At 44.9% G+C, this 22,236-nt stretch overlaps 1 protein-coding gene across 1 annotated transcript in view; it reads left to right on the plus strand.

Moving 5' to 3' along the window:
- Positions 1–3,084: 3,084 nt before the first annotated feature.
- ADAM19 (ADAM metallopeptidase domain 19) overlaps positions 3,085–22,236 on the plus strand; it is an 81,606-nt gene continuing 62,454 nt past the window's right edge. The window contains exons 1-3 of the mRNA XM_014842714.3: positions 3,085–3,323; positions 6,012–6,097; positions 10,472–10,542. Coding sequence (XP_014698200.1) covers positions 3,257–3,323; positions 6,012–6,097; positions 10,472–10,542 — 224 coding nt within the window. The 5' untranslated portion in view covers positions 3,085–3,256. The remainder of the gene's footprint in view (positions 3,324–6,011; positions 6,098–10,471; positions 10,543–22,236) is intronic.

A 22,236-nucleotide genomic window follows, 5' to 3' on the forward strand; every position in this document is an offset into this window, starting at 1 on the left:
GCCCATCCATATTGCAAAAACGAGAACGCATGTTCTAGAGATGACACCAAGGGTGTGGCTGGACAATCACTCTATAAGGAGATGACCCATGCACTTAATCAGCCATGTCAGCAGAAACCAGGAATAGAGATGGGATCATACCAGCAGAGACAGTGCCAGTTTGGACCAAAGGGAACAGAGACAGGATGAAATAAAGGAAGGCTTTCGGAATTCTGGGATACTAAAGGACAGGACCCAGAAAGCAAGGCTATTCCCTTCTTGGTTCCAGAGGATGTGGCCCCCTCTTGGTTTTAGGGAGCCAGGCTGCCCCTGCCCAGTGGTTCAGGTGCCGTGCTGCAGCAAAAAGCCACAGGGGTGGGGCTGCTCCCCACAGCCAAGAGGACAAGCCTGCTGCCTCGGGCTGTGGCGGTAACACTACTGCTCAAGTGGGCCCAGAAGGCAGAGCATCTAGCCAGAGGATTATTCTAGAGCTTTAAAATTTAATAGAATTTGACTTGCTAGGTTTTGGATTTGCTCAGGACCCATCACTCCTTTCCTCTTTCCAATCTCTCCCTTTTGGAATGGGAGCGTCTATCCTGCACCTGTGTTTTGGAAGCACATAACTTGTCTGGTTTCACAGGTTCACAGCTGGAGAGGAATTTTGCCTCAGGATGAATCACACCTTGAGTCTCACCCATGTCTGATTGAGATGCTATTTAGACGAGACTTTGGACTTGGAATTGATGCTGCAATGGGTTAAGACTTTTGGGCTGTTGAGATGGAGTGAATGTATTTTGCGTGCAAGAAGGACATGAATTTTGGGGGGCCAAAGGACAGATTGGTATGGACTGAGCTGTGTTCCCCCGCAAATTCATATGTTGGAGCCCTGATCCCCAATGTGACTGTATTTGGAGGTGGAGCCTATAAAGAGGTAATAAAGATTAAATGAGATGGTAAGGATGGGGCTCTTATCTGAGGGGATTAGTGTCCTTTCAAGAAGAGGAAGACAGCAGAGCATGCTCTCTCCACACAAGAGAAGAGGCCATGTGGGGACGCAGTGAGAAGATAGCCATCTATAAGCCAGGAAGAGAGGCCTTATCAGAAACCAACTAAGCCAGCACCTTAATCTTGGACTTTTAGCCTCCAGAACTATGAAAACATAAAATTCAGTTGTTTAAGCCACCCAGTCTGGGTATTTTGTTAGGCAGCTTGAGCAGACTAATACAGCTTCTAAATACATCAATGGCAAAAAGTGTATCTTTTATTTATCCCATGGATGCCCAGTGGTTCTGACAGACCCACCTACTCATCATCTTCAGGAGTGCCTTGTCCTCCCCAATCCACAGCATCCTGTTTGCTTGTGCAACCCTGGGTTTGAAGAAAGAGGTTCAGTTGGCAGGAACAGAGGGCAGAGACGTCTGAGGCTCAGTTTCTAGAACCAGGCTTTGCCAAAATTTGCTAAGGGGTCTTAGGTAAGCCATTTCTCTCTGATTATCAGTTTATCCATCTATAAAATAAGGTGTGTGGCCTCAAGCTCTGGAGTTCTACAGATGTGGGGTTGAATTCAGACTCTGACATCAGCTGTGTGATCTTGGGCAAATTACTTAGCCTCCCAGGTTTGGTTTTCTCATCTGTAAAACAGAACAGTATCAGTACCTACCCCAGGAGATTATTGGGTTATTGGGCTAATGAAAAGAGATATTGTATGCAGAATCCCTGGAACATATTAAAGGACAATAAAAAGTAGTTCTTTTCCTTAATTAACTAAGCTAATGTATGCAAAGTACTGAGGACAGTGTCTGGCACTTAGTAAGGGTGTTATCAGTCTTAGTTATATTATTTTCTTATTCTAGCAGATAGTAAGCCCTCAGTGAGTGAATGTCACTGTTATTATTTTCAGGTCCCATCTCCCTCTATGGCCCTCTTTTGACGAAAATAATCTATAACCAATCTGTAAATGAAAATTTGGGAGAGTTTATTCTGAGCTGAAATCTGAGGACCATGGCCTGGTGCCTTTCTTCCCGAAGGAAGAAAGGGCACCAAATAAGTGGGGTGCACAGAGTGGTTATATACACCCAAACAGGATGTTTCACACATGATTGAAATGTCCCTTTTACAATAGTCGTGAGACTGCTCTGTCGGCACAGCGATTGATGGAAACAGCAGGTAGGTCTGCTGTCCCGGTGAACACAGCAGGGTGGCGGTTCTGTTGTCTGGAGCTGGGTGGTCACAGGTGAGCTGGGTGGTCAAAGGTGAGCACAGCAATCAGTTCCTAGCCTGAGGAAAGATGCTTATCCCTAAGGAAATGCCAATGTGGGAGGAAGTTGCACCTTTATCTCAAGGGCCTTTGTTCTTGCCACAGGAAATGTTTTAAAGTAGATATACAATATGTGCTCAACAGCCACAGTCAGGTCCTTTTGGAAAAACAAAGTCAGGCCGAATTAGGTTTACACCAAATGGCTTCCTCATATACTCCAATATATCCTATTGCCTGCCATTTCTATTTTGTCACCTCCAAAGCCCCAAATCCTAACCATCCCAAATTCCAGTTTCCCCCCAGTGCAGCCGATGGGCTTTCTGGCCCTAGTACGGTTTGTCTAGGCCGTTTTCCCTGCCTGGTCCTCCATTTCTCCTCCTCCCCAGCTCACATGTCTTCTCCTCTGGGAATCCTCTCTTCACCACCCGCTTCCTCCCAGTCAGGAGGAATGGCTCCTTGATTTGTGTCCTGCTAAGAAAACAACTCCATATAGCACTTAGTTCTTTGTGCCTGGTGAATCACTTAACTCTTTCGGAGCCTGCCTCCAAGAGGGTAGCTTCTGGGAGACGGTGTTGGCTGTGCAGCCTCTGAGTGTCACCCAAGGCGTCTAGCACGGTGCGACACGGAGTAAGCGGGCAGTTGTCCCAAGAGGGGTCCAGTTTAACTCCTAGAAGCCGAGGCCCCGACCCTGCCCAGGCCGCGCCCACCGTGAATCCCTGCCTCTCCTCGGGCTCCAACCCTCTCCTCTGCTCCCCATCACCTGAGCCGGCCCGGCTCCCCAGGGGTCCCGCTGGCTCCTCCCCTCGAGGTCCCTCCCGCCGTCTCCTGGCGGGCGCGTCCCCTCCTCCACCCCATGGCGGAGCCCTGCGGGGATGAGGGCGGAGCGTCGCGGCTGATGGCTGGGAGCCGGGCTGGGAGGCGCAGGGTGAGCAGTGGGTTCCAGACGCGCTGCCGCCTGGCTAGGGGGCTGGCATGGCCGCGTGCTTGTGAGAGCGGAGCGCGCGAGGGGCCGCTGCCACCATGCCCGGGGGCGTGGGCGCCGCCCGGCTCTGCCTGCTGGCGCTCGCCCTGCCAGGATGGACCAGAAGTAAGTGTCCGGGCGCCGGGGTGCTGGGGAGGGATGGAGGCGGGTGGGTTGGGTGACCCAGAGACCTGGGGATCGCCCCCCGCAAGTCCGGGGGGCTGCGCCCCCGCCGGCCCCCAGCCTGGGAGCCCAGGCTTTGTTCCCACGTTGTGCGCCCCGGGAGGTGGTTGGAGGTCCGGGAGACCGAGGACAGGCAGAAAACAGCCGGTCCCTCCCTCGCTCGCCTTCCTCTCTCTTTCTCTTTTTCCTCTGTTTTACTGCTTTCAGCTTCTCTGTCCGCTGCTTTCCCAGTCTCCTTTTCTTTGTGTGTGTGTTCCTATAAATATATATTGATAAAATTGGAACCATACCATATGTACCGTTTTGTGGCTTGCATTTTCCACTGCACGTTATGAGCACTTCCCACCGCACATTATTTTCCCACATCATTACATTCTCCAAAAACATGATTTTAATGACTATAAATTCCATCAAGAAATCACAGAAGTATAATTTTCAAAAAGTTAAAAACATGACTCTCATACAAATACAGGATGAATGGGTGGCAAAGATTTATTTAATTCATTAATGAGGCATTGAATAGAAGGGTAAGGCTGATGGAAAGCATTAGAAGAACGGGAGTGGTACAGGCATTGGAGGAAGAATGTTGAAATCATGTGCTGGGACAGATGCAAAGTGGTCTATGCCCCGTGGGCCCAAACAACCATGATTCTTGGTTATCTATTGTACTGAAGTTATTTGCATCTCTAGCCCACAGAAATCTAGAGTTAACCCAGAACTTCAGAGTATAATCTTTTAATTAATAGTCAATTTAAAAAGTCAAGCAAAGGTACACTCCCCTAGTTAATCCAGTGATCTATGGGAGGGCCTGTCAAACAATGCTCCAATGTGGATTGAAAGACATCCTGCTTGCTTTTTGCCTTATTTACAGATTTTGAACAATTTTTCTTAAGATGTGCTGTGTTCCTCTATTATTGAGCCTTTACATTGCTTTCAGTATTTTGTGCAATCATAAAGATCATTTAATTCCTTTAATATTTCATTAAACATCATATAATTCCTTTTTGTTGCAAAGAATCCAGACTTCTTAGAGCCACTAGAGCAGGGTCTATGTCTCTCTGGTCCCCCCTGAATATCAAGCACCTAGCATAGTACTTGGTACATAGTTAAGTACTCACAAAACACATAATGAATAAATGAATACATTGTTTCTGATTTTTACCAATATAATGAAACTAATGCTAGTCTAAGGAGATTATTTTTTAGGATATATTTTGATTGAGAATACATTATATCAGTAATATGAAAGAAAGGTTAATCACTCATAATCCGGCCACTCCAACAGAACAACTATGGCCATCTTTTGTATCACTCATTATATTCTGTGGTTGGTTTAGAGAGAATAGATTTTGGAGTCCTCACCCCCATCTCCAGGAATCCTATGGATTTGGCCTATTCTTGTGGAGACTAGTTTACCTAGGTCTTGAGAAATTCCCACTTTATGAAGATTGTCTGCAACCAGTGTTTGAGGTCTGCACTGCCCACAACAAGTGTCTCCTCAAACAAGTTTCAATTCACCTTTCTTGTAAGATCCTGCTACTACCTGTCAGGGTTGTCTTGAGGATGAGGGAAACTGAGTTGGGAGAGTGATTTGGAAACTGGGAAGTGATATGCAAATGCAAACTTGCCATTAGGAAGCTCAAGTTAGTGCCACGATGCTTTGTGGATTGGGAAGCAATTTCAAAGAGACACTCCCCAGTAACGCTTTGAGATGGGCTGGCGGGTATCATTGTCTACATTTTACAGTTGAGAAAACTGAAGCTCAATGGGAATAATATCCATGGGCTTGACCTCCAGAATATACCCAGAATCCAACTGCTTCATTCCTCTCCACTGATGTCATTCTAGTCTGAGCCACCATCATCTCTCACCAGGGCTCCTGCAAGTTTTCAGCTCTGCCTTCCTGCTTCTACTCTCACTCTTCCCCCCTCCCCCACCCCAACCCCTTCTCCCCCCAGCAGGCAGAGTGATCGTTTTAAAACTGAACACAGATCGTATTGCTGTGTCTAAACCCTCCAGTGCCTTCCAAGTCTATTTATAATAAAATCCAGACACTTTCCATGGCTTCTGCGATATCAGACCCGTGGCTGCCTTGCTGAGCACATCTCCTACCAACTTCCCCCCTCATTTACTAGACTCCAGCTACCTCTGCCTTCTGCTTGTTCTTTAAACAGGCCAAGTCTGCCCCTGCTCAGGCAGGGCCATGGCACTTGCTGGGCCCTCTACCTGGGTCATTCTTCCCCCAAATCTTTGCAAGGCTGCCTTCTTCTTGTCCCTTGGCTCTCCATTAAATGCCATCTTTGCGGATCGTCCTTTCTAAAATAGGCACGGCCTCTTCGGCATCTCTTTATTCCATGACCCTGTTGTACCATTTGAGAATATTTATGTGTAGTACTGTCCATCTCCCACCTCTAGAAGGTAAACTTTGTGAGGAGTACAGAGACCTTGTTAGCCCTGTTTACCGCTGTGTTGCCAACACCTAGCAGAGTGCCTGACCCGCAGCAAGTACCAGGGCCCTGCAATACAGCAGGTCTTCTAGTGACCCAATGTGGGGTCTTTGGCAGTGCCTGCCTGGCTTCGCTAGGCTGCTGAGGTCTGGGATTCCAATGGTTGTGCATCCTGTATTGGCAGGAGGAAGTGGGGAAGGCAGCCCCCTGCTACAGCATGAACTGACAATACCTCAGTGGAAGACTGCAGAAAGCCCCACGAAAGAAAAGGTAAGACTCAAAGTATCTCATTTTCACAGGCAGGAGTGACCACTCTATTCTGTGAGGCTTGGGGTGACCTACTCAGCTTTCCTGGAGGCCCAGTCATCACTATTAGTTCTGTTTCTGGCCCGTTCTATCGTGTGTGTTGGTTTTGGAAATCCTAGATGGGACTTTCCTTCATGTGTGACAAAGTTTTAGATCACTTCCGAATGTTATTAGTTGAGGAAATGAAAATCTGCATTAATGCTGATACAAGCTAAGTGCAAATATGTGTTACAGAAATCACTGACTCTAAATTGGAATTGATTAAATATTGTCATTATTATTTTTGTTCTGCATAATAAATGCTTTATTTTATTGATGAGATAATGTACTTGGAGAGAAAAATGATAATCCAAACTCTTTGTGTGTGTGTGTGTGTGTGAAGAAGATTGGCCCTGAGCTAACATCTGTACCCATCTTCTAGTTTATGTGGGATGCTGCCACAGTATGGCATGGAGAGTGGTGCTAGGTCTGTGCCTGGGATCCGAACCTGTGAACCCTAGGCTGCCGAAGTGGAGTGCATGAGCTTAACCAGTACGCCATCGGGCTGGCCCTCTAAACTCTTTTATTTGTAAGAGACAGGGTAGGGACCTAGTGCTGGGAATATGTCTAAAAATCCAGTAGGGTCCTTGGGCTCTGATACCAGCAAAATGCACAGGCTTTATCAAGGAGATTGGGAATAAGACAGAAAACATCATCCTGTTCTTACAGAGAGGACCTGTGCATCTAGGTTACTTTTTGTGGTTCAGGTTTTTACAGTTTAAGTGAGACATGAAAAAGCTTGAAAAGATGATGTGATTGCTGTGTGCTGGTAACCAGCTATGGGACCTTCCACTTTCTAAACTTCAGTTTCCTCATTTATAAAATAGGGCTTAGAGTGAATAAGAAGGAAGAGAGCTGGGGAGAGGGGGTAGTTCATAAGATCCCTTTGCGTTCAAACGGTCAGTGATTTATTGGGCAACGTGTAACAGCAAGATTATAGTAGGAGAGAGGAGAGAGCTGTGTCAGGAAAGATTTCAGACTTTGTGACTCTTGAATCTGGAAAGGTAAATGGAGAGGAGAAATGCCTGGAATCGTTGAAGTTATGGCTAGAGTAGTACAGACCTGTCCAAAAATGCTCCGATTTGGATTAAATAAGGGAACTTATAGTGAAAATATTAGGACAAATGAAAGCAAGTAACATTTTATCCTAAAGACGGTAAATGTGTGGAATTCATGTCATCAAAAAGTAGGAGAGGCTGAAAATAGCTTCAGGAAACGTCTAGACAAGTTAATGGATGGCCCTCATAGAGCAGGTTATTTTTAAAAGTTAAGATCTTGGATAGTCCAACCTATCCATTATTGCCTGAGGGCTGGATCTGATACTTTTTGTAGAGGCCTCTCTGTTCCCTCCAGATGTGGGATGCTGGGCATCCTCAGGAAGAGCCTGAGAAACAAAGTGGAGATCCTGTCTTTGTTTCTAGCCATTGTCTGCCCAGAATCTGGGTCACTGTATTTTGTAGAAATAGTCAGCATAGTGCCTGGCACCATAAGTATTTGTTGAATGAACAAATAAATAAATGTCAAAGAGACAGAGAGAGTAGAAGGTAGGTCCACTCAGGCCTCTTATTCTCAATTATCTAATTCATTCATCAAACGTTAATTGATCATTCACTGTATACCAAATATTGTGCTAGATCTTAAGGGGGATGCAGATATATAGGACAGATTTCCAATACCCTGTGGAGCTGAAGATCTGTTTAATCCAACCCTGAAGAGAAAGGAATTTTCACCCATCCCTGGGGGAAGTAAAAATAGCGGGTTGGCTTCCTGCACTTCCCAGGAGAGGTGATGTTGCCTCTTCCTAGCACGGAGTGGAGTTCTGAGAGAAAAGCTGAGTAAAGCTGGACAGGGAAGCTGCATAGATCTTGCAATGCTGCTTCATTGTTTTGCTTGAAATGTGCCCTGGAAACAAAGAACATCATACTTTAAATATCAGTGTCTGAGCATTTTCCAGACCAGAGAGAAATATTTTTGGATTACCCGCTTAAAAATAAATATTCCTACTCTTGTTGCAGCTTGTATCTCTTTGGGGGAGAGGTGACAGTGCTTTGATTTGTGTCACCTTTCCTTTTTTGTGTGGGCTGTCACGTGGCCACCTACCTCTTGGATAAGGGAGTTGCTACAGCTCTGTTGCCATGTGCTTTTCCTCAAATGCCCACTTGGTACTGTGTCCTTGATGCTTGATGTGATTGAGCAGAGAACTTGCTCCAGAACTCCCCAGAGTAAAGTGGCAAAGAACCAGAATAGGCGTTGGCAGAGCTGAATCAGGGCATCAGAAACAGAGAAGTGAATCCCTTAGTGAAAGTTATTGGGCAAACATCCTCACCTTCCTCCCCCCATGGTTTTGAAATGTCCCTTCTTAAGAGAAGTCAACAGGATAAGTTAACAAAAAATAGCAAAGGACAGGGTTGCCCAAGTGTCCTGGATCAGAATATTCAGATCTCATCAGAGCTCTTGGTGGCCCCAAAATCTCAGGGATGCTCAGGACCCTACTGGGAAGTAGAGTTTGGGGCAAATAAGAAGAGGAATATGCTCGGAAGAGGCAGGCTCCTAACTAGAGGTGGCAAAGCAGACACGCAAAAACTAAGCTTTAGGGTCAACCTTAAAAGGGGAAGAAGATCCGCTGTAGCCAGAGCTTCTGTGGATTGAAAGAGACTTCAAGAGTTCACCGGTTCCTCCGTCTCAAGTTAGAAAGCATGTATATAAAACACTCCAGAGAACTGATCCTGTTTTAAATAGTTTTAAATATGTAAAACTCCTGTTTTAAATAAATAATTTCTTCCTTTAAAAAGAAGTTAACTGCCTTAAGTTTAGTTGTTGAAGCATGGAAGTTTATTATGACTTTTATTTTTAATTTCTTTGAAATTTTCCACACGAATAAGGTAAACAGAACAGAAATAAAAAGCCCGTTTAAAAAAATATAAAAGCAATTATAAAAACAAGGAAAGATGCATGAAATAAAACTAACCCATGATCCCACTGCCAGAAGTAACCATGATAACCCTTTGATTTACTTCTCTCTTCTTTTTTCCTTTACAAAAGTATATTTAACTAAAATACACGGTGTTGTGTTTTGAACCTTTGCGCTTAATAACTGTCATGTAGATTTTCTTGATAATTTAAAAATTATTTAAAGTCGTTGTTTTTAATGTTTTATCACGGGAATGGGTCATCGTTTATTTAACCGCTCTCCTGTTTTTGCATATTTAGGTTATATTTCATTAGTTGTTATTATAAGTAATGAGCATCCTTGTGTACAGACCTTTGCCTGTTCTTCCATTTGTTGGCTTCAGACACAGTCTTATATTACTGGGTCAGAGGGTCTCAACGTTTTAAAACTCTTGGTCCATACTATCGAATTATTTTCCAGTGAGTTGGTATCAATTTAAATTCTCACTGGTAGGGTGCGAGAGTGCCAATTTTACAGTGTGCTTCACTGCGTTGTGATTTTGGTTTTAAAGGAGCTTCATCACTTTGATTTTTTAAAAGCTATCTTTAAAAAAAAAAAGGAGCAGGGAGCAGTTACCAGTGATGCTGACCATGTTTTTCATGCTTCTTGGCCATTTGTATGATAACTTAAATGATCTGTGCTGGGTGCATAGAAACTTTGGCCACCAGCAAATTTTCTCTTGTGTGTAAAATATATCTTCTTTTAAACCTGTAAAACCTTAGTTTGAAGTGTTCCTAGTTGTCTCTTCTGAGATGATTGGGGTCTCCAACCTGAGAGCCAAAATAAAATAAGCACCTACCATAAAGAGGCTTTCCTGGTATTTTACATAATAGTCAACATGTATGAGGGGCTTCCTGTGTTCCAGGCACTGTCATAAATTCTTTATGTTCACTATGTCACTTAATCCTCATAAGATCCCCGTAAGGTTGACTGTTGTTATCTCTACTTTATAAATGAGGAAACTGAGCTGTAGGGAGGATCAGTAATATGCTTGAGTTCATATTACTGCAGTGTCAGAGCCAGCACTTGAATCCAGATCTGGCTCCAAACGAAATTTGCTGTTGAAGATCGTGTTTTCCCACATTTGCCTTTACCAGACCTGCAAGCACTCACACCACATTTCAGCTTGGAGTTTCCTTTCCTCTGTCTTTTAGGAGAAGGCAGATGGGGGAGGGGAATTGGGTCCTTCTGGGATTGAAGTTATTTCATGTTTGGGCTGGAAATGCAATTGACCCTTTTCATTCACTTCCTGTAGATCAATGTGAGAGCTCTGTGCTCAATCCTGTGCCCGTTCCTGGGAACCTTGTTCCCTGCTTTGAGGAACTGACATTCTTTTGTTGTTCTTTTAGCATCCACTCAAAGCTGAGCTCAGGGTAATGGCTGAAGGGCGAGAACTGATCCTGGACCTGGAGAAGAATGAGTAAGTGGACTTCTCCTTTGTGTAAAATGAAACAACTCACTTCCATGTCAACGCCGGACGCAGGTGCCGCTGTTTTGGAAGGAAGCAGTTAGTGAAGTGACCTAAGCTCTCAATCCTTGGTTCCTCTGTGGGGAGTGTCTTGCAAAGACAGCATTTCCACAGTTTCTTGAATCACTGTGAAATTACTGGACTGTTTGACATCTTCCTTGAATCTCTTTAGGCTGTATTTCCGGGGCTTCTTAGAGTTCACTGCAGGCACACAGGGTGTGTGTGTGTGTGTGTGTGTGTGTGCGTGTGTGTGTGTGTGTGTGGGAGATGAGGGAGGGATGACTGGAGGACTTCGGCAGCTGTCTTACTGGCTGCAGCACAGCGCATGGCAGGAAGTGAAGGAGATTAGAGGAAAACAGTGGAGAGGAGAGAGGCAAGGCGGAGTGTTGTGGGATTTGGCGCCTCAAACCCTGGCTGCTCCATCTGTTCTGGGTCAGCTAAATCTGAGGTTCTGCCAATAAGGGCATGGTCAGCAGTCTCCTGGCTTCCTCGAGCCAGTTCCTCCACGTTCTTAACCTCATTCATCTTGGGTGGCCACCTGGCTCAAAAATATTTCCACATTGATTTGCCATCAAGCACGGTTTTATCTTGATTCATTATTGAGCCGATGAATAGCTGTAGTGCATGGCTGCATCTGCTGCTCATTCTTTGGCCATTCTTAATCTGCTTGACCAGTGGACGGCTCTCCTTTACTTGGCTGGGGGACCCTGAAGGCCTTTGGTATTTCCCCTCCAATGGTCCCATTTTTAATTTGCTGCACAGACCTTGCAGATAAGACTGCATGGCTCAGAGAACTGCCTGTCTCCTCTTGGCAGCCTCCAGAGTCCTCTGAGAGCAGATGAGTAATCAAACACATCACTGCCAAGAAAGGGATGGATAGGGACCTTCCCATATCCAGAAGGATGGGAATGGCTGCTAAGCTTGGGTGGAAAGTGAGAATATAAATTATTCCAAATTTGGACTTTTTGGACACTTGCAAATAGGGTGAGTGGAGTTAGAAGTGTGGTAAAAGTTCAACCTAAACAGCATGTGCAGTAACGGGGCTTCGTCCGCGTCTTCCCTTTGCCTCCAGTATATGGTGGCCTTCGGGAAACCAGAGAGATGAGCTTCTCGGTCATTTTTGCTGCTTTCCTCCTGAGAGTACAACCAGCCCAGGAATGTGTTCCTTTTGTCCCTTTCCCTGGAACAGACCTGGCTGGCTGAGTGCCCAGAGGGTGCAGGCTCTGCCTACCTGGGATTTCTTCCCGCGTTTTCTTCCTTTGGTCTTGTAGGAAAAAGCCATTAGAGGGTCTGTTCCTGACAGTCTCTCTCGGGGGCCTGCTTTAGCTTCTCAGGGCCCCTGAACTCCAGGTCTAGTCTAAAGGGTCCCTATTGCCTCCTCAATCTAATCTGTCCTGTTCTGCCCCCAGGTAGAGCATTTGACCCTTCAGCTTCCTCTGGATAGTCCAAGTGATGGAGGTGATGTCGTGAGCAAATCCTTAGGAGCTGGACTGGCCAAACAGGGATCCCATCCTTCCCTCATATTTTGGAAACTTTGCAAGAGGTCATAGGAAGTTAGAGCGGGAAGAGGCCTTAGAAAACACTGACTGTGACGGTCCTATACATGGATGTAGAAAATTTAACTCAAGGGATAGGCACTTGTCTAAGGTGACACAGAAAGTAAATGAGAGAGAGGAGACTAGGCTCATTTGTGTTCTTGGCTTGGGTCTGGAGTCATAGAAACCCAGATTCAACTTACTAGCTGTGTAACCTGGGGCAGATTGATGCATCTTTTGGAACCTCAGTGTCCTCACTTATAAAATGAGGCTGGTACGGGCAACCTCGTAGGGTGGTTGTGAGGACTGAATGACGTGATGTGCACAGGGTACTTACAGAACACCTGGTGACTGGTCGACTACTCTTGTGATTTTTGTTGTCCTCCACTGAGGTTCCAGAGGAGAGCCCAATGATGCGGCTCTATTGTCTGCTGCTCCCAGCAGCTCTGTGCTTTCCCAGTGACTGGCGGGGGCCTGGATGTGGTTCCTGGCCTCCCTGAGTTGGCAGGAGGCAGGAGACTTGACAAAAATGGAAGCAGCAGAGCCAAGCAATATGACCTCACCAGGTATCCCTGGGGGACGGCTTCCTGCTATTTTCGTCTAAATTGGGCTTTTTGTTTTTGAACACGTGTTAGCAAGCGGAACTCCAACTGCACACGACTTCCTAGTGTGTTTATTTCCCAAAGCCTTCCCATTCATGGTGCGTGCGAGTCTGGATTCAAAACAGCTTGGCGGGGGGTGGGGGGGGGGTGTGTGTGTGATGCTTTTCTGGTTTTTCAAATTGCTGTGTTAGTTTTTATAATCCTATGATATTTGAGGGGAAGCTAGGCCCTGTGCTAAGTGACTCCTCAGAATCTGGTTCTTAACTCCCTCAATGGATTCATTCATTTTTTTCATCTACTATGCATCTGTAGCATTCCAGGCACCAGTGTCGGTACTGAGGATGTAGCTGTGAATAAAACAGTTCTGCCCTTACGAAGCTTATATTCTAGTGGCAGAAACAGTAAACAAATAAAGAAGTGAATGTGGAGTATGTCTGATGAGAAGCGCTGTGGAGGAAACAAAGGAACATAAGGACTTGAGAGCAGGGGGTGGGGAGGGAAGAGCTATATTGGAATAGTGATCAGAAAAGGCCTTGGTGATGAGTTAATATGTGAGTCGAGACCTGAAGGAGGTGAGGAAGTGAGCCATGTGGATGGCCAGGAGATGACAATTGCAAGGAGAAGGAACAGCCAAGTTCAAAGGCCCTAACAGATTTATGAAGGTTTCCAATCCCCTCCCCACTTCCCCATACAGTGGAGACCCAGGCTTCCCAGGAATTGTGGGCAAAGGCTTCTGGGACCTTTCTAATTTCTTTCTCATCATCCTGAGGTGTCTGGCCTTCTCCCATCAAATCAAACCCCACGTGCTAATGCATGGCCCAAAATAGCAGTGAGCAGGCCTGTAATGGCATTCACACATGGAGAGATGGCCAAGAATGGTGAGGACGGAGGAGCACGGGGGATGGGCCAGGAGGGAGGGGATGGAGCAAGCTGGCTTTTGGCTCAGGCAGCAGATACCCCAAGATGCCTTAGTTCAACAGCACAGCAGCCAGCAGCCTTTTTCTGCTGTGAAGCAAATCAGGATAAATGGATGACATCCCCATGGGAGACACACACCCTTTTCTCTGTTGAGTGCAGCTGAGAAAAAGTGACATTGTAAGGATGATTTGAATATGACTTTAGTCTCAGACCTGGGTTCAGATCCTGGGTCTGCCACTTACTAGCTGTGTGCCCTCTCTAAGCCTCAGTTGCCCTATCTGGGGTATAATGATAGTCCCACGCTGTAGAGCCTTGGGGAGGATGAAATGAGATGTGTGTAAAGGGGTCAGCATAGTGCCTGACTTTTATTCCATATTCAGTCAATGGCAACTGCTGTTTCTTGCTCGTGATTTTTTAATTGCAAAAGCAGTACATGCTCGTTGTAAAACATGTAGCAATACCAAAGATAATAAGTAAAAGAATGAAGGTCTACCACCCACAAGGAGGACCGAGTGTTAAAAGTTTGGTGGGCATACTCTGGGCCTTTCCTACAGGTTGAGAACACGCACATAGATCTCAGACACAGTCACACAGAAGCACACACACAGGCTGCTATTTTTGTTGGGGAGGGAGGAGCAGAAATGAGATTCTGTTATACATATTGTTCCACACTTGTTTTTCTAGACTCAGCTGTGTGTCATGAAGGTAGTACTCTGCTCTAATAAAGTACATATTACATCGTTTTACATTTACTCATGCATGTACACATAATTTGCATATGTTGGTGTGTAGCTGTTGTTAGGAGAAACTTACTTGCTATCGGGACAGTGTGGTACAGTAGGGAGAGTACTGAGCTCAGAGACAGATGATGTGGAATTGGTCATCCAGCCAGCTGACCCTCCTGGGCCTCAGCTTTCTCATCTGTATAATGGGGATTTTGTGCCAGTTGGGCTCTGAGAGCTTTTCCCGCACTACCTGTTTAAAGGATACTGTGTAAGTGGTCAAACGGAAAAGAATTCCCTGTCTCAGAGAGTTTGCTCTGCAGTTATGGAACATCCCTGGAAATAGGGCAGTAGGATAAAGGCAAATGGCCCCCAGAACCATGGACCTTGAAGTTGAGGATGAAATGCTAGCTCAGGACCCACCGTATGGCAATATAAACACGAGAACGGAAATGACAGGGAAGAAATTATAGGTTGCTATTTCCACAGCCCACAGTTTTGAGGCATAAATCCATAATATTTTTTCTCCATGTAATTTTCCCCATGCTCTGAGGACTGCCTTGTCAACCCAGAAAGCATATTGGACAAAAACTTGTTTGCTGGAATCAAATGGAATCTTCCTTGGCCATAGGTGTCTGGGGAGATGAATGCCTCCAGGGAGATGTTGACCCTGGCTCTCTCCCTTCTCCTTTCTCTACTTTTTTTTTCAAGAGGAGGGCACACTGAACTGTTGAACCAGTTTTGCAGGCTGCTCATTGGGCTGCGTTACTAGAGGGCAGGATCACTACATTACAAGGTCACCGTCAAAAGCAAATGAGCAGCTCAACTAGTGGGCACTGTGCCCAGAGGACTGTTGGCTGTATGCTTCTCTCTGCTAGTCTCTTAAGCACATTCTGGAACTCTCATCTCTTCACTGTACTGTCTTCCTTGAGTGCAAATGGTGATAAGATTTAGGTTTTGGCTTGGGAAAGGGAGAGCTGTTCTTAGGTCTCTCCCCCATTTATTGTGTTCCAGCCCTAGCTAAAGAGATATCCTTTTTGTACAAGTCTAGCTAGTAAGAATGGGTATTTGTTTTCTTTTGTATGTTTATCTACCTCCTGACCTCATGGGGAACAATGATTATCAATGCAGAATTTGGGCATTTAGAGGTTTGCTGATTATAGTTCCACCGTTACTTCTGACTTTATCTCTCTTCACGTCTCTTACTTCTTATCATTCCCTCAGAGATACCATAGGGGAGGAGACTGCTTTTGTTGTCCTGGAAATCAAGCTACAAACCTGGAAAATGAGCAATCATTTACTCAAATGGAGTGATCCAGCTCCCTCATTTTCTCCTTTTTCCCTCTCCGCTATTGAGTTGTATAACCCTGGAGGGCCTGAGGAGGGGAGAATCAGCAGCACGAAAGGAGTTTTTCGGCAGTAGACAGGATGGACTAGTTACCACCTCTTTCTGCTGCACTTCTCTTCCGAGGAGGCCTGGGAGAAATGTGTAGCTGATCCAGAGCAAAACCCTGTGTACCACCCAGGCCATGGAGCTCTCCCCCACCCTTACCTTCGCAGCTCCCTCATGGGTCCAGAGTAGACTTTAACATCTTATCTAGGACAAAGGACAGCTCTCTTTGACTCTCTCTTGTCAGGAGCTTCATTTGTTGTTGGCAAAATGCAATTTCCTGGATCAAAGAGAAGCTTAAGAAAGGCTTAAGATGACATCCCAATGCTTTTGGTAAACTGTGCTTCACTGAATTGCATTTAAATGAGTCACAGACATATGGATTACATTTCACTTAAAATACACATGGCTTAAGAAATTAGAGGATGTCGTTTTTTAACCAAGTATTTGGCAGATCTAAAGTATTCAAAATGTTTTTCCAAACTCAGCCCACAGCTGGGCTCCCCATTCCCCGCAGCTGAGACTATATGAGCCAAGCGGACTGGTGCCGAGGAAGCCGTTGGACGGCTGGGTGGAGACACCAGAATTTGATGAGAGCTACTTGTGAGTGTCTGAAATTTGCTTCAAACATTTTTTTTTTTAAGTATCAGGAACTGAATTAACCCTGCTGCGTTGACTCTGAGGCAGTGAATGCATAAGCTAATTTAAGTTCCAAGCGCTGTGCTCGGCACCTTGCTCCAGAGAGATCTTGTGGTCCTGTTGGAGGTGTAGTTTCCAACGGCGGCTTTGCAGACTGAGACTGATTTCATTTACAGTTCTCATGTTTCCAGCCCCTGGAGTTGCAGGCCAAATGGATTGCCAGCCAATCTGATACAATCTTTGCACAAATTCTCAACCCCACCCCTGCATACGCAGGGTCCCCGTTATTTCTTAATCTTTGGAAACATGACATTGCTTTCTTACGGTCCATTGCGTAAACTCAGTCTAGTAATTACAAGTGGTGATATGAAGGGATGCAGCTAAACGGCTGCCCGAGGAGAGTGTCAGGGAGCATCTGGAATAGAAATAACCTAGATGTATTGATTCTGAAGGCCTTGAGCGCATAAGCCTGAAACACCATAATCCATAGAGTAGAACAGGCTTGGGCTTTGGTGCCAGAGAGACCCAGATTCAGTTCCAGGTACCGACACTTCCTGGTTAGGTGGCCTTCAACAAGTCACTTGCCTTCCTAATGTTATTTCTTCATCTGTGTTCACAATAACACTCACTCCTTAGTGAGCCTTTACTGAGAGCCAGTCACTGTGCAAAGGCACTTCACATGCTGTCTTGTTTAGTCTTTGTGGCAGCCCTTTGAAGAAATATTATTGTTATTTACACTTTATAAATGAGGAAACTCAACTGTGAGGAATTTAGTAACTTACCCAATGCCAGGTTGAGCCAGGAGTCGAACTCAGGTCTACCTACCTCTTATTATATTCTACTGCCTGCATGGAAAATAGACATTAATACCTTCATTGCAGGGTGAGGTAGGCTGAAAAATGTCCCCCACCTCTCGAAAATATCCACATTCTAAACTCTGGAATGTGAGACTATGCTACCTTATATGGCAAAAAATAATCTTTGTAAGTGTGACTAAGTTAAGGATCTTGAGAAGAAGAGATTATCCTGGATTAGCTGGGTGGGCTCTAAATGCAGTCACAAGTATATTTTTAAGAGGGAGGCAGAGGGAGATTTTCTCGAGGACAGAAGAGGAGAAGGCAATGTGGCCACAGAGGGAGAGATTGGAGTGATGCAGCCACAAGCCAAGGAATGCAGGCAGCCACCGGAAGCCAGAAAAGGGAAGGAATGGAATCTCTCAGAGGGAGTACAGCCTTGCTGACACCTTGCTTTTGGCTCAATAATACCGGTTTTGTTCTTCTGGCCTCCACAACTGTGGGAGGCTAACTTTCTGTTGTTTTAAACTGCCAAGTCTGTGGGAATTTGTTACACAGAAGCCACAGGGTTTCTGAGGTTTAGCAATAACGTGTCATAATGTGCTTAATACAATGCCTGGCATGTAACAAGCAAGTTTTTGATACATGCTAAGTTTCATTAGTGCAAAATCAAGAACAAGTGTTTTCTAAAGTGTCTTAGTGGTGCAAAGGGTTGCATGTGGTCCCAGTGACTGTCTTCAAGTATGAAAGTGACAAGAGAAAAACATATTGAGAAATAGCGTGTGTGGTTAACGTTTATAAGCATTTCCTAAGTACCAGGTCATGTTCTCTGATGCTCAGTCTGCCTTCAGGTAACTTCTGGCTGAGGAGTGGTGATCAGATATGAATAACGATGTCAACGATCGTGGTGATAGGTACCATGTAGGAGGTGCCTATGTAGCAGGCTCTGTTCTGCAATCTCTACATGGTTCATCTATTTGAATTGTCACAACAACCCTATGAGATGTAGGTACCTGTATTAGCCCTGTTGGCAGGTGGGAACCCTGAGGCATAGAGCAGTGTGACGTGCCCAAGGTCACCTGGGTGGGAAGGGCAGAGCCAGGACGAGAAGCTAGATCTCTTTGACTCCAAAGCCCAGGCTCTTAGCCGTGGCGTTAAATTGCCTCTTGGATGCCCTGTCCTTGCTCGGTATGCTCTTCTTGGTTAGCACTGGCATTATTACTCCACTTTTCTGCTCTCCCTCTTCCCTTTCCTTCTGCCTTCCATGGGCCCTGGTTCGAATTTGGATTTCCATGTACTGTAGTGGTGTAATCCATGCAGGTTGGATTCAGAGCCTGGCTCTTTGTACCCACTGGTGATGTAAGCTTTGGCAAGTCGCTTCACCTTTTGGAGTCTCAGTTTCCTCATTCACATGATGAGCTAATAATAGTGGCCACCTTGTCGGATGTCACGTGAATTCAGTAAGGTCATGCTCTTAAAGGACTTACATGCTGCCTGGTGCTCTGTGAAAGCCCAGTAAATAGTCGCTATTATTTGTATTTTGCAGGGTCGGAAAAACATTTAAGAATGAAGTAAGAGGGAATTCCCCTGAGATGGTTTCCAAATGTAATTAAGAAGACTTGGCCTTGAAACCCGTTGCTCCTGGGAGGAAACTCTCTTCTGCTCTCCAGCCATGCCCAGTCTGACCTAACTGTATCGCAAGAACACAGCTTTGCAGGGTTCTCCGGTCAGCCAAACTGTACCTCTTTTCTGTGCCTGCAGAATCGGTGCCCGGCCCCTCCCTTGGCAAGGCCCCGAACTGTCCGATAAGGAGGTCGGGGTTTGTTCACGAGTTCCGGCTCTATCTCCTTCCAGGGACCCACAGCCAGGGCTGCCTGTGTAGCCAGGAAGGATGTCCACAGTTTTCTTTTGTCTCAAGCTTATTTCTCCTGGCGGCCCTTCAGCAGGCGCATGGGGTAAAATGAATGGGAGGAAGCTGTCAGCTGCCCTGTTGACCTCAGATCGACCCTTGTCGGAGGGAAGGGAAGCTGTGCACTTGGAGGAAGTCAGGGTTGATTTCGTGAGTTTGAGGATCCCTTTACCAACAGGGTAAACAGGGTATCTTAAAGTAAACAGCCTTAAGACAACGATAGTTGGCATCCAGTGAGTGAGTGTTTACCATGAATGTGCTATTTTACATAGATTTTTTTTTAATCCTATGTGTATACTGTATCCTCAGCTTTGTAACTTATTTTTTTTTGCTTGGAAACATAGCTTGGGCAATCCTCAAATCATTTGAAAAAATGTGCACGAGAACTTTCAGGAATGTTTGAAAACTTTGATAATAGAATTCCAGAAAAAAATTACACAAGTAATAGTGTTTTAAAATAAATGAGATCATACTTTATATGCCATTCTACAATTTGCTTTTTCATTCTTTGTCTTGTGTATCTTTCCACACTAGTACATTTATAGACCTATTTTTTTCTTTTTAATGGTGACATAGGATTCCATTGAATGGAGGGACCAAAATGTATTAATTTCTCTGTTAATGGACAGTTAGGTTTCCAATTTCTTGCTATTACAAATAGTGCTGCAGTAATGGACTTATACATAATCTTTAGGCATATTTGCAAGTATTTCTGTAGGATTGATACCCAGAAGTAGAGTTGCAAGGTCCCATAGCACACATGTTTAAAATGTCTTAAATTTTGACAAATTATACCTCCCACTCCACAGATTACTCTCCAAAGACTGTACCATTTTACATTCATACCGTGGAATATGAGAGTATGTTATAGATACATTTCCATGTAAATTTATTGGATCATTTTTAATGGCTGTTTGATATTACTTTGTATATGTATGCCCTAATTAACTTTTAAAATTTCTTATAATGAAAAATTATCAAATGCACACGGAAGTAGAGAGGATCATGTAATAAATCTGCATATACCCATCATCCAGTTTCGGTAATAATCAAGATGCCAAGATTAATGTGCTCACCCTATATTCATGGGCATTCAAGCTATTTCCTTTTTTTTTTCATTTTTACGAACAGTGCTAGAGTGAACACCCTTGTATTCTTTGGAAGATACTTCTGGAGGATCACCTCCTAATCGTGAATCACTGGGTCAAAGGGAGTTTAGGTGAAACAAATGGATGGGTAAAGGCACGTTGCCTTTGGTTTCTCTGTAAGTTACATCCCACCAGCCTTGTTGAGAGGGTTGTTTTCACACACTCTCACTGATGGGTTGATTGTTGTGCTTGAGCAGACTCTTTAAACCCAAACCCTCCCACTTTTTTTTTTTTTAACAGCTTTATTTAGATGTATAGTTCATCCATTTAAAGCATACAGTTCAGTTTTTTTTTTAGTATACATATGAAGTTGCACAACCCCACCATATTCTAATTTTGAACATTTTAATCACTCCAAAAAGAAGCCATTTAACAGTGTTATGGGTTGAATGTGTCCCCAAAATTCATATGTTGAAGTTCTAACCCCCAGAACCTTAGAGTGACCTTATTTGGAAATAGAGTCATTATGGATATAACTAGTTAAGGTGAGATCATACTGGAGTAGGGTGGGCCCCTACTCCAGTATGACTGGTGTCCTTATAAAATCGGGCATTTGGACATAGACATGCACACAGGGAGAATGCCGTGTGAAGATGCGAGCTATGCTGGCACAAGCCAAGGAACTCTCAGAGGCTAGGAGAGAGGCCTGGAAAGATCCTTCCCTAGTACCTTCAGAGGGAGCATGGCCCTGCCAACACCTTCTTCTTAGACTTCTATCCTCCAGAACTGTGAGATAATATGTTTGTTTTCTTTCTTTCTTTCTTTTTTTTTTTGGTGAGGAAGCCCTGAGCTAACATCCTTTGCCAATCTTCCTCTTTTTGCTTGAGGAAGATTGTCTCTGAGCTCACACATCCATGGCAGTCTTCCTTTATTTTGTATGTGGGACACCACCACAGCATGGCTTGATGAGTGATGTGTAGATCTGCACCCAGGATCCAAACCTGCAAACCCTGGGCCACTGAAGTGGAGTGTGCAAACCCAGCCACTATGTCACTGGGCCAGCCCCATAAATTTGTTTTCTAAAACACTCAGTTTGTGGTACTCTAAGACAGCCCTAGCAAACTAATATAAGCAGTCACCCCCCCCCCCCCCGACTCCCCACCCATTCTCCCCACCCTATCAGATCTAGGCAACCACTAATCTTCTTTCTGTCTCCATAGTTTTGCCTATTCTGGATATTTCATCTAAAAGGGATTGTACAATATGTGGTCTTTTGTAACTGGCTTCTTTCACTTAGTGTAATGTTTGTGAGTTGTTTCCACGTTGAATGGCGTGTGTCAGTACTTCATTCCTTTTTATTGCTATTTAGTGTTCCATTATATGGATATACCACATTTTGTTTGTCCGTTTATCAGTTGATGGATCTCCTGCCTTTTAAGCCAGAGATAACTTGTCTCCATTTTACAAGGTTGATTTCAGCAAATATTGATTGAGCACTGATGTGTAGAGTCCTATGCTAGGTGCTCTAGGGAGTAGATGCAAACACGCCATCCTTGCCCTCCGGCAGTTTACTCTGTGTGAGAGGGACAGTAAGCAAACAGCATCATCCAATGAAGATTACAAGTTTACATAATAGAGTTGAAAGAAAAGGGTTGTGGAGGCAAGAGGGATTAGAGAATTTCTGACTGAGGGATAGAGAAAGCTTCACTAAAGGGGGTTCCTTGGAGCTCTGTCTTGCAGGAGCAAGGAGGGGAGGCTTTGGATGAGGGAGAGGAGAGGTGAGTGGAAGAATGAGGAAGGAATTCAGACTGAGAAATTAATACGTAAACAGTTCGTCTGGATCAAGGGGAGCCAAAGCTGTAGTGCTAATAGTCTCTTAGGAATTCAGTATTCCAACTAGCCAAGTCATTTTAATTCAGAAGAGTGGTATGTGGGGAATGAGGAGGGGGTTTCTTTTCCTTCCATGGCTCAGCTATCCGAGGATTTGAGTGGCTTAAAGCTCAATTTTTCATTCTCCTATTTTTGACTTTGAGTTAGGCTCTCGCTTGC

The sequence above is a fragment of the Equus asinus genome, chromosome 9 (assembly GCF_041296235.1).
Source record: "Equus asinus isolate D_3611 breed Donkey chromosome 9, EquAss-T2T_v2, whole genome shotgun sequence".
Lineage (NCBI taxonomy): Eukaryota > Metazoa > Chordata > Mammalia > Perissodactyla > Equidae > Equus > Equus asinus.